Genomic DNA, 12,214 nt, shown 5'->3' with positions numbered 1-12,214 from the left:
GAGGGGAGTAGTGAGAATGAGGATCAGGGGAGGAGAGGAGGAGGAGGGGAGAAGGTCATGGAGTAGGCGGGACGGGAGAAGGAGGAGGGGAGGAGGGGGAAGAGGAGGAGGGATGAGGGAGGAGGAGGGGGAGAAGGTGGAAGGAGGACGGCAGTAGGAGGTAGGCATCAGCCTCTCACCTCTTGCTCATCTATCCCTGTTCCCCTCCTCCCCGATCCTCCTCCCCTCCCCCTACTCCATCACCTTCTCCCCTCCTCCTTGCCTGGTGCCCCTATCTTCCTCCATGACCCTTCTCATTCGAATCTTTTACGTCATCTTCTCCGCTCCTCCTACCCTCCCTGCCCTCCTTCCTCCCTCCTCGCCTCCTCCTCCCTCCTCCTCCTCCTCCCACCACTCCATCACCTTCTCCCCTCCTCCTCCTCCTGCCTTTCTATCCATCCTCGTCCTCCCCTGCCCTACTCCTCCTCCATGACCGTCTTCTTCCATCTCCAAGTCAGCTTATCCCTCCTCCGCTCCTCCTCCTGCCTGCAACCTACTCTCCTCCAATCACCTTCTCCCCTCATCCCCTACTCCTCATCTTCCTCCCCCTACTCCATCACCTTTCTCCCCTCCTCCTCCTCCTCCTTGCCCGTCTCCCCTTCCCCTCTCCTCCTCTACTCCATCGCCTTCTTCCCTCCTCCTCCCCTTACTCCATCACCTATCTCCCCTCCTTCCTCCTCCTCCTCCTCTTCCTGACCCCCTAGTGCCTCTTCCATGACCGTCTTCATTTGATCTCCATCTCAGGGGCAGTACGTTTATTAAAACACAGGTACATATATGCTGAGAAGACACAGGTCTGCGTACACTTGTGTATACCTATACGTCACCTCGGTACAATATCGTAGTACCTGATACGACAACGACCCTTCAGGCCACACTCACACACACACACGCGCGCGCACACACTCTCTGGTGCTTCTCTCTCTCTCTCTCGTCTCTCGCTCTCTCTCTCTCTCTCTTCTCTCTCTCTCTCTCATCGCTTCTCTCTCTCTCTCTCTCCTCTCTCTCCTCATCTCTCTCTCTCTCTCTCTCTCTCTCTCTGTCACACACACAACACGAACACGCACACCCTCTCTCTCTCTCTCTCTCTCCTCTCTCTCTCTCTCTCTCTCCTCTCTCTCTTCTCACACACACATAACGCACCTCTTTCTCTCTTTCTCTCTCAGACACATTACACACTCCCTCTCACGGTTCTCTCTCTCTCTCTCTCTCTCTCTCTCCATCCACACACACACACACACATCCGCCTCTCTTATCGTCGCTCTCTTCTCTCTCTCTCTCACACAACCACATACTCTCCCTCTCTTCCTCCTTTTTCCTTCTCTTCACACCACACACACACACACACACACACACCACACACACACACACCCACACATACACACATACACACACACACAGCACACACACACACACACACACACACAACATACACACACACACACACACACATCACACACACACACACACACACACACACACAACACACACATACACACGCGCACACCTCTGCTCTCCGACACATACACACTCCCTCTCTGGTTCTCTCAGATTTGTTATCACACCAAAAGCACACCAAAAAGCACAGCAAAAGCGTAAGTTCCAGTGTAACCAAGATGTCATGCTTGTTTGACGTGATCAGGTGCAGTACAGAATCTCTTGTTTCGTAGCGTAGCGTATTAGCCATTGCCACGCACAGGGATGGGGGAAGACTGCTATGTGCTGACATGTTTTCTGACAGTCGTTAAGTGTAAAGCCCCACTGTTTACCAACACGTTCACACCTACACGCGACTGACTGACAACATACACGCAGGGACGCTGAGTTGCGCCACGAGAGAATTACTCCTGCGATTTTTAGACAGGCGAGACAAGAGTAGAGTGACACAGAAGAGAGAGAGAGAGAGGAGCAGAAAGAGAACGATAGAGTAAATGAGAGAGATAGATCGAGGAGAAACAAATGAGAGAGAGAGAGATATGAGAGACGAGAGAGAGAGAGAGAGAGGACAATCGAGAGATCGAGAAAGAGAGGGCGATGAGAATTGAGGGACCTCATACCCGTCATCTGTGAGCGCTGAGCGAGAGCGCAGACAGCAGGAGAGCCGAGCGAAAGATAATAGATTAGACAGAGAGACTGAGAGAAGCTATAGCGACAGCATACACGCACGAACACGCAGAAAGACGTAATTCATATACTATATTTACGTCGTCATATAATTAGATATTAGATGTATAGGCCCGCTGCTAAACTTTCGCACATGCCACGACGCACACCACACAGCTATAAAAATGGTATAGTCAGGAGGGCTTATGCCACATTTATCTGCAAATTATGGAAGACATTATTTGGCGCTATCAAATCTGGTTCATATGTTCCTCAACTTAAGACATTGTTTTTGAGAAGCCCAAAAATTTTGACCTCGCCGAAACACCCCCCCCCCCCATGGCCCGGTAAGGACCGCAGAAACTTGTTATTTGCCATATCTTTGCCCTTCTTGTGGTCGATTTGAACAAATAGGAGTCGATTTAGGGGTTTTAACATCAAGGAATCGATTGGGCATTGGTTTGGAACTAAATTTGTCATGTCACGAGATAGTGTTTCTTCTCGGTGTTCACCTCGAGGGCCGCGAAAATGGAGTTTTCACAAATATCTTCGGCTATTTTCTCAAAAAGTTAGAGCATTTTGGGGTTTTCAGGTCAAGAATTTATTAGTACACCATGATATCACCTTTCAGACTCCGTGGAAATTGGTTTCACTTGTAGTAGTACACGTAGTCAAAATCTGACAGACTGACAGTCCGCGAATCGTCTCGCCGGTCACTTGTTACATTATCACAGCTCCACACTGACTGCATATCATTCCTGTACATGCATGCTTCAATTAGGATTTGTGCACTTCCTGGGTGCAAGTGCAAGAAAGAAAAGCACTCATGGACATTGTATTAGCGCATTTCCATGACTGGCACTTGCAGTCACGATCCGAGGTTTGTCTTGCTGGATCGTTCGTGGTCCATTGAATGTGAATTGGTTCTGATAGAGTGTTCCATCCACACATCTCAGAGCGAGGGCTGGCGGTCTGAGTGGAGGTGTTACCTCAACACGCCATTCTTGCTTGATAGCGCCTGCGACGGTACCGCCAGTCTGAAGTGAATCCAATAAAGGTGGCGGAGGTCCCTTAAACTCATCAGCACAGCTGAGGCTGAACATGAAGACCGCAGTACAGCAGCGCTCTCTTTGAGATATTGAGATATTTGGGTCAAGCACAGCCGGTCTTTGAGTATACATAGCAACGACAAAATCCACAAGTATCTTTTCTGTGCGAAGGATCACTTGTGCTGCTGAGGGGTTGGTTTACTGCCTCTTTCAGTTCATCCATCATCGAGGGCACTTATTCTCATTGAGAAAACCACATCTTCTTGGTCAGCTTGCAGAGAAAGAGCATTAGAATGGCGCCAGTGAAGCCAGTGGAGAGAAATGGCAAGGCTAACGCAGACGTGTCTCCCTAGTGACTCATAACAAACATGCTTGACATAATGTTCTTGCCTGTCTTTCCAGAGTATAAAGTCAACATGAAGCATCAAAGTCAAGGTCGATCTTGATGGAATCTGGCCGATAAAAGGCGCAGAAGAATTACAATGACGTCCGAATGCAACTGTCCGTACATGTGCATCGCGCATAAACACAATCGCCAAATGTCAAATTCATATGGCCACAACGCGATCCTGTTTGTCTGCCTCTTCTAGGATTTCCATCTTTGGCATGTATATAGTCCAATTTCACCGAGCATTTTTTACAAGCATCTTCCAAGACCGAATTAGGTGACACAGAAATCTTTCTTTTCCAGAGACCAGGGGATGGGTTAGCCACAGCTTTCCGCGATTAGTGCTATTAAGTTGGTCTTTGTTCGGAAGCATCGTTGGAGAAAGGATTTAGACATATCCTTTCGGAACCGTGCGCTATCACCAGCAAAGTTCTAACTTGCGTGTCGCTAGCTTCTGGACTTCCTTCCGACCGGGTGGGGTCCTTGGTGCTGTAACGGGTTATAACTGGTCTGGCTACAATATCGAGTTTGAGATGCGCCCAGCGCGGTGGCCAGTGTTCTGCAATGCGTCTGCAGACCCTGGAGTCGAATTCATTGAAGGTTGACCCCTCTGGAAGGACTAGCATTGCGCTCGAGAATGCATTCCTGAAAGGTCAACAACGAGACCTTTGACTTTCGTAGACTTGGTGATAACCCGCGTGTTTCGGTAGATGTCAGCCAATAATCTGGTGACTTTTGAACTTGTGATAAGGGAATCCATAGCCTTTTTGATGAAGCACTCCAGGTCGCGGTATCTCCCCCCTCGAAAAGTTGTCTTGTCTCCGATTCAACTTCTTGTAGCAGTCTCCAATTTAGTTAACAGTTGCTAGGCCTACCTGATGCTTGATGCGAGGATTCTCAATCCGGACATCATGCACTGCTTGAAGCTCTCAGGCAATGTTTCTTGTCCCTTTGATTGATAACAGTCATTGCACTCCATAGACGAATCCTAGTGCGACGAAACTCGTCATACTGTCTGCACTCCAATTGTGAACACCCTTCCGCAATCATCGACGAATGACCTCTCGGATAGAATATAGGAGAATTCAGTCTTCCAAACAGATTCTGAGGTTAAAATGGATTGATAAGAACTTATAGCTGGACTTGTCGATTCAACAGTCTGTATATTAACTTGCGATAAAGGAAGGGGTGATCTCCTTGTGACGCTTGATGCAAGTAGGCCCCTCTATTGCAGACGAAATATTGCGTGATGAATGTTTCTGAGCAGGCCGAGTTCAAGACTTACGAAGATATTTATTTTTTCCTCGAGGATTGCGATTTACGAATCCGAATGTACTAGCCGTTGATTTGTGGAGCTTTAGTCGCCCCTTAGGAGACTTAGGGGGAGAGGAGAGGGAGGAGGCTGAGGGTACTACCTCTTGAGATGTTGTGGACTGGAAACTCTCTATCAGAACTCAACTCCACATTTCAATGGACCGACCGGACGCAGCAAGACCAGAAACGCTCGAGATCGTGCACGGCAGTTTGTCGCTTTGCCGAACACTCAATGCCGTTCATGCAGAATGAGCTAAGAACAGATGTCAATGTGCCTTTTTCTGCACTTGCACCAAGATAGTGCCACAATCATTCTATTGGAAGGCATGTACTAGCGATCGATAGTGGTTACAGTCAGTGTGGGCTGTGTATGTAACAAGTAACCGAGAACGATTCGGACTGTCAGTCTGTCAGATTTTGACTACGTGTACTAGCTACCAGGTGAAACGACATTTCCAGAGATTTCTGACAAGTTGAAAGTTGCATAATGGATCTAAGTAAATCCTTGACCTCAAAACCCCAAAATGAAACTTTTTGAGAAAATAGCCGATATAGTTGAAGAACCCATTTTCGGACCGAGATGGTGAACCCGAAGCGAACGGAATATCCGTGACCTTTTGAGCAAATTGAGGTTCCAAACCACGCCCAATCGAATTCCTTAATGTTTAAGACCCCCAAAATCTGCTCTAACTTTTGCTCAAGATCGACCAAAGAAGCGGCAAAGATAGTGCAAAATAAACAGTGTCGGGTCGCCTTACCGGGCCCATAAGGAGGGTGGAGGACGTTCTCCGGGTCAAATTTTGGGCTCTTCAGAAAAAAAATTCTTAGTTGACGGAAACATGATGAACCAATTTGACCCTTAAGAAATGCTTTCATAATTTGGCAGATTTGGGCTCTAGTTACGTGCATAAAGCCTCACTGACTAGTATTGGGCGCGCGGCGCCACATGTGTGTGGTTTGTGTTTGTGTGTTTGCTGCTTTTTTGTGATTTGATATATATAGTATATATATATTAATATAGTATATATATATCACAATTAAAGACAAAATATAGTGTATATGTAGTAAAAAAGTAGGTAATAGTGTATGTAGTTATGTAATAAAAGATTAGGTAACAGCACTATATAATTATTATCATATATAAGATTGTGTTAAAAAGTGTATCAAACTGCTCGCATTACCTGGGGTGTCTGGCTAGGGATGCCTCACGTTGATTCCATGCTGGCAGGGTTATTGTGATAGTCTTCGTATCCATCCCGGTATTTCGGCCCGTTAGGTTGAGTCCGTTATGGTTGAATGGGTGTTTAGATTGTGGAACCAATAGGCTTCTTTTTTCTTTCTGATTGCGGTCGTGTGTGGATGTTCGGGGGGGTCGAGAATATTTTTTCAATGCCCTTGCACTGAAAATCCCGCTGCGGTGTGGTTGTCGTTGTAAAATGAGCACTGACGGGTCTGCTCAATGTTCTCGTTTTGGTAATGTCACGGAGGTGTTCAACGCTCTCTTGCCTGCTAACTTAACGCTCTGTTCATTGCTAACTCGTTGTAGCAATTTCTTAAACGAAACTTTTTTTATATACATTTATAATGGCAACAACAAACCATCAAGCTAAATCCCCGTGGTAGCTCAGTCGAGCTGTGCCCCGTAGAGGCTGTCCAGGCCTTTTCTACACATATGTCCCTTATATATATACTATATATATATATATATATCAGGAGTAAATAATAGGGTTAAATCAGGATTAAATTCCCTATTATATCTACTCCTGATATATATGTTACTAATCTAGCTATATAGGGTACTATAATGCCCTGCAACACAAATGTTGTAGTGCACCATGGTGCTTGTGCTGTAACAATTTATAACATGCCACGTCACCCGTAAACTAAGACCCTTGTAACTATTATTTATAGCATCATGCCAATTATACGCCAACATATGTGTATTATAATACGCCTAATATATATGTTACTAATCTAGCTATAGGTATTAATGCCCTGCACAACACCAATGTTGTAGCGCACCATGGTGAATGTCCTGTAACAATTTATAACATGCCACGGCACCCGTAAACTAGTATTAAAATGAGCACTCTTTGTAACTAGTATCATGCCAATCATACGCCAACGTTGGCCCAACGTTTATGCAGCCAACCATTTGCAACCGTGGACCATGCTAACCATACGCCAACGTTGGCCCATGTCATGCAGCCAACATTTGCCAACCGTGACAATGCCAAACCATACGCCAACGTTGCCCAACGTCATGCAGCCAACCATTTGCCAACCGTGACCATGCCAACCATTCTTCCAACGTTGGGCCCAACGTCATGCAGCCAACCATTTGCCAACCGTGACCATGCCAACCATTCGCCAACGTTTGGCCCAACGTCAGCTAGCTAAACCACTTGTCAACCGTGACCATGCATAGCTAATGGCACATGCTAATTAGCTACCCGATTGCTTTTGCAGTTCCAATATAGTGGCAATCTTTGTTGCAGAAGTTTTCTTTAATTGGTGTGACGATGTAAACAGGTTATCGGCTAAAATCTTGAAACCTTTATTGTCTGGTGAGAGTTTTACATAGTTTTTGCCACAACACTGCCACGTAATCCTAGGTCACTTCTAGAGCATCCAGCGTTTCCCTTGATAATTATCAAAGTCATGATAGCAAGCCCAGTAGGCCACGCCTCTGTCACACCTAGCCCAAATTTAGCCCGTAGGGTCTATGTCTCCCTGGGTACTGCCGGAACGTACCCTGGGTAGGTCTGGTATACGGAACGTACCCTGGTACTATCTAATGATGCCGGGACCGTACCTCGCCTACTCCACTAACGAGTCTAGGGAGTCGCCTACGCCTACTCCCTAACCCTAACCCTAACCTAGCTCTTAGTAACTATAGCCGCGTAGTAGGCCGCGTACAGTTGCATGCCGCTACCAGCGGCATCTGTACGTGGCTATAGTTACTATAGAGCTTACCCTTAACTCTAATAGGGTATATGTTTTACATACGTTTACCTATTTTGCACACAGGTGGTCGATCGTGTGAAAAAATTGTTGTGACGATTTTTTTTATTGAGACGTTCCAAGTGCCTGTGCTTTCATCAATCTGTACGTCAATGCACGTGCGTCAAGAGCCATAAACTCAACACAATTTCATCTCTGTTATTGTTTACGCCTGAATGCGTGATTAATCAAGGAGGGGGTGCATGTAAGACTCAGAAGCAGACATTTTCTTTGGGATTCCGAAAAACACAATTTCACTTGACAATTTTATGGGCCATTTCAATTGGAAGCTCTGCCATACATGTGGACCCCCAACAAGCCCTTTGACTGACTAGTTAAGAATTGTATATTGCTCTTATTTAGCCGCCGATAGTTCTTATTTAGAACAAAGTCTTCATTGTTATCTTCTAAAACTAGAGACCATCCGCTAACCGATGTGGAGACGTGCGCCGGGCCTCGAATTTGGCGCACGTTTTCACTGCAAACAGCGCTTCATACTTGAACATCCCGCGGAACTGCGCGTCTCATCCGCGCGCAGCGCTCAGGATCAACAGAAAAGCTGTGCCACGCAATCTTGTATCATGTCTCTCTGGATGTCACTACCAGACAATCACAAATACAAGGCCTATAGATAAACACTTTTTCTGTTTATCCATGTGACCCACTAAACATAAGAAGCACTGGCATGTAGCTGGTTGGTCTCAGCAACCTAAATATGTTTTTATTACCTTCATAACCCAGTGTCCCAGTCACCTAGTGACCCTATTTGTGCAAAACCTGTAAATAACACATAGCGTGATAAACAGAAATAGTATTTATCTATAGACCTTGTATTTGTGACTGTCTGATAGTGACATCCAGAGAGACATGATACAAGATTGCGTGGCACAGCTTTGCTGTTGATCCTGAGCGCTGCGCGCGGATGAGACGCGCAGTTCCGCGGGTTCTATAATAGCTACTCAGTGTGTGTACTACAGTCCAGCAAGCATGACGACTAGTGATATTATAAAACCTATGGGTATGTCGCATTTATATTAGATTCATATGTTATATATAATACCGTTATAGTAATGTGTGATAGAAGCAGAAATGCTTCTGTATATTTATCTGACTGCATAACCATTTCATACATAAAGGTGCCCTCACACCATAGCGTATGCTGAAACCTATGAGTTGCGTGTAAAAAAACATTTTTTATACGCACCAAACGCAACCCAAATCAACAATTTTGTTGATTTCTAACCTATTCAACCTATGCATGGGTTGCGTGTGAGTTGCGTGTGGGTTGCGTGTGGGTTGCGTGTGGGTTGCGTGTGGGTTGCGTGTGGGTTGCGAACTGAACTTATGATCCCCCCAATATCTGCGATCACCTGCGTACGAGTTGCGTGCGAGTTGCGTGTGAGTTGCGTGCAGAACTTACGAGTTGCGTTTGAATTGCGTTCAAAACTTACAAGTTGCGTTGGACCTGCGTGCTAGTTGCGAATATCGGTCACGTGGTAAAAACCTGTATAAAAACTCCATAAATATCCATCTCTCCAGGGTCCAGCGATGATGACACCGTTGTTCTCCACACGGTCGAGCTGCTGATTCTGTAGACCAGGGTAGCGTATCCTCATGAGATTGTGCAGGCAAATGCAGGTTTTGGTTACGAACTTGAAATTTTCTGGAAGATGCTGCATGGTGCCAAACATAACCTGGAATCGGTTGGCTAGGATGCCATTTTCCACAACCCTCCTGGCACGGGAAAGCCGGTAATTGAAGACCCTGTGGTTATCATTCAGGCCACGGAGTCCGTCGGGCTTCATCATGGTTTCTCTAAGGGCGAATATGCATCGTGTCCGATGAAGTAGTAGGGTACATCCTGGGTGTCATTGGGTAGAGGATCTGGTCGTGGAAATCCGATGTTATCCCCTTCCACACATTCCTTCAGCTAGCAGTTATTGTAGATTTGGGCGTCTGATAAAGAACCCAAACCACCCAAGTCTGCCCAGATAAATTTGTAATCAGCATCTACGAGGGCCAGGAGCACTACAGAGTAGAACCCCTTGTAGTTGCAATACATGGATCCACTGTTGGGGGGACACCTGCATGCCACGTGCTTCCCATCTAGGGCCCCACATGTATGGGGAAAGTTCCACCTCTTCATGAAGTTGTCTGATATGGCACGCCATCCCTCAGGAGTGGTGGGGCAGGTCATCACCTCCTCCATGTACTCATCAATGATGGCTTGGCAGACCTCACGGACCACGACTGAGATGGTGTTGTCTGGTACCCTCCATCCGTACTGCATGTCGGAGTACTTGGTACCCGAGGCCAGGTGCCGCAAAGTGACTGCCAGCTTCAGGCCAGGGTCCAGGGGCAACCTGTACTTGGTCTTTTGCATCGTGATGCGAGGACCAACTCTCCGTAGCAGCTCATCGTACATCTCGGGGGGCATCCTCATGAAGTTCTTGAATGCACCTTGGTCTTCGTTCCAGAGCTCCACCAAAAGCTGGTCGTAGAGACCAAAGTGAAGGCGCCTGCTAATCCATGGTCTAACCCACACTCTTCTTCTTATTTTTCTCCCCCTTCTGGTTATTCTATTCTGTATGTGTTGGAGTGCTAAATTGACCAGATTAAACTGATGTCCAATAACAGCAAGAGGTAGCTCCATGTTGTCACCTCGGAGGTCCACTAACAACTGACACCGATCTAGAAAAGGCCCACTATTTATACCATTTATCAACACGCATGTAGTACGCAACTAACACGCAACTCACACGCAACTAATAGGTTGGATACGCAGGGCATAGGTTGGGGATACGCTGGGAATGCGCACAGTAGGTTGGGGGTACGCTACACACGCAACAGGATCGCAACAGGCAGGCGACACGATCGCAACATGATCGCAACAGGTACGCAACACATTCGCAACATGTACGCTACCAAAACCTGGCCAGATACCTCAAATTTGGACCTGCAATCACCTGCGTTCATAACTTATGAGTTGCGTACCAGTTGCGATCGTGTTGCGATCGTGTTCCGTGCGTAGCGTACCTGTTGCGTCCCTGTTGCGTATAAATTAATCGCAGGCATTCGCAGAGAATTATTGAACTGTTCAAAATTTCTGAACTTACTCTGCGTGTGTCTGCGATCACCTGCGTGCTTGTTGCGTACTTAAAACCTATAAAACCTATTAGTTGCGTGTGAGTTGCGTTCGGAACTTATGCCCACTATTTTTCATTCGCAACCATACGCAACTGGTGATCGCTATGGTGTGAGGGCACCTTTAAGGTGTTTTCCATATTACCTCGATAACCTTATAACTCTAATCTTTAAAGTTGCGTATGTAAAACGGTAATAAAGTTCGTTAGTTAAATTTAGGACTGGCTCATGCCATTTAGCAAGCTGCATCTATCTGATTATATGTCTGATTCGATAAAAGCAAATATCGTGCCCATTTTGTACAAGCACCGCATAACGGTTACAAGGTTTACTTCTAGATATCACAGTATTTTGGGCACATTTCTACCAAATTTCGACATATAATTATAGTACTAATATGTTACTCAAGTCAACATTCAAATCACGTTCGATATCTGATGATAAAAACGTATACTGTAAATCGATAAAGATATTTATTGTTCAGTTCAGTAATAACCGTGCGTGGTTTATAACGCAGGACTTGTCGTGTCCCGGCCCAGAATACCCCCATATATCCCCAGCCAGGCCAGTATCGCCGGCAACACCTCGCGGCGCCGGTATCGCGGCGCGGGTATCGGCGGCGGTATCGCGGTATGGCGGGCAGTTAGCGTCGGGCCAGTATGCCCGGTTAACATAGATCTATGTGTGATTACGTTTATGCTAGCCACAAGTTCCCTTCTCGCCTAACCCTACGACGTGTAACAGTCGGAGAGCCTGGTCGGTTTACGTTTATGCGTGGTTTATAACGCAGGACTTGTCGTGTCCCTGCCCAGAGTACTTACATAGATCTATGTGTGATTACGTTTACGCGTGGTTTATAACGCAGGACTTGTTGAGAGGCTGGCAGCGGGTGAGAGTGTCATCGTTGCTGAGGGCTATCTGTTTGAGTTTGAGCGGCGTGGTTACCTGAAGGCGGGACACTATGTACCGGAGGTTGTGCTCCAGCATCCCGACCTCGTCAGACAGCTTCACGAGGAGTTCGTACACGCTGGTAGCGACGTCGTGCTCGCCTTCACCGTACGTAGATGTGTATGTGTGTGTGTGTGTGTGTGTGTGTGTGTGTGTGTGTGTGTGTGTGTGTGTGCGTGCGTGCGTGCGTGCGTGTGCTTGTGCCAGTGCGTGTGCGTGTGCGTGC

General features: G+C 46.7%; 1 protein-coding gene across 1 annotated transcript in view; it reads left to right on the top strand.

The window, feature by feature from the left end:
- The first annotated feature begins 8,851 nt into the window (after positions 1 to 8,851).
- The window catches only part of LOC106818656 (betaine--homocysteine S-methyltransferase 1-like), a 12,775-nt gene continuing 9,412 nt past the window's right edge, over positions 8,852 to 12,214 (top strand). Inside the window, exons 1-2 of the mRNA XM_014823342.1 lie at positions 8,852 to 8,914; positions 11,906 to 12,096. Coding sequence (XP_014678828.1) covers positions 8,884 to 8,914; positions 11,906 to 12,096 — 222 coding nt within the window. The 5' untranslated portion in view covers positions 8,852 to 8,883. The remainder of the gene's footprint in view (positions 8,915 to 11,905; positions 12,097 to 12,214) is intronic.

Source organism: Priapulus caudatus, unplaced genomic scaffold (assembly GCF_000485595.1).
Source record: "Priapulus caudatus unplaced genomic scaffold, Priapulus_caudatus-5.0.1 Scaffold2411, whole genome shotgun sequence".
NCBI classification, from domain to species: Eukaryota; Metazoa; Priapulida; class Priapulimorpha; order Priapulimorphida; family Priapulidae; genus Priapulus; species Priapulus caudatus.
This window is presented reverse-complemented; position numbering and strand designations above follow the sequence as displayed.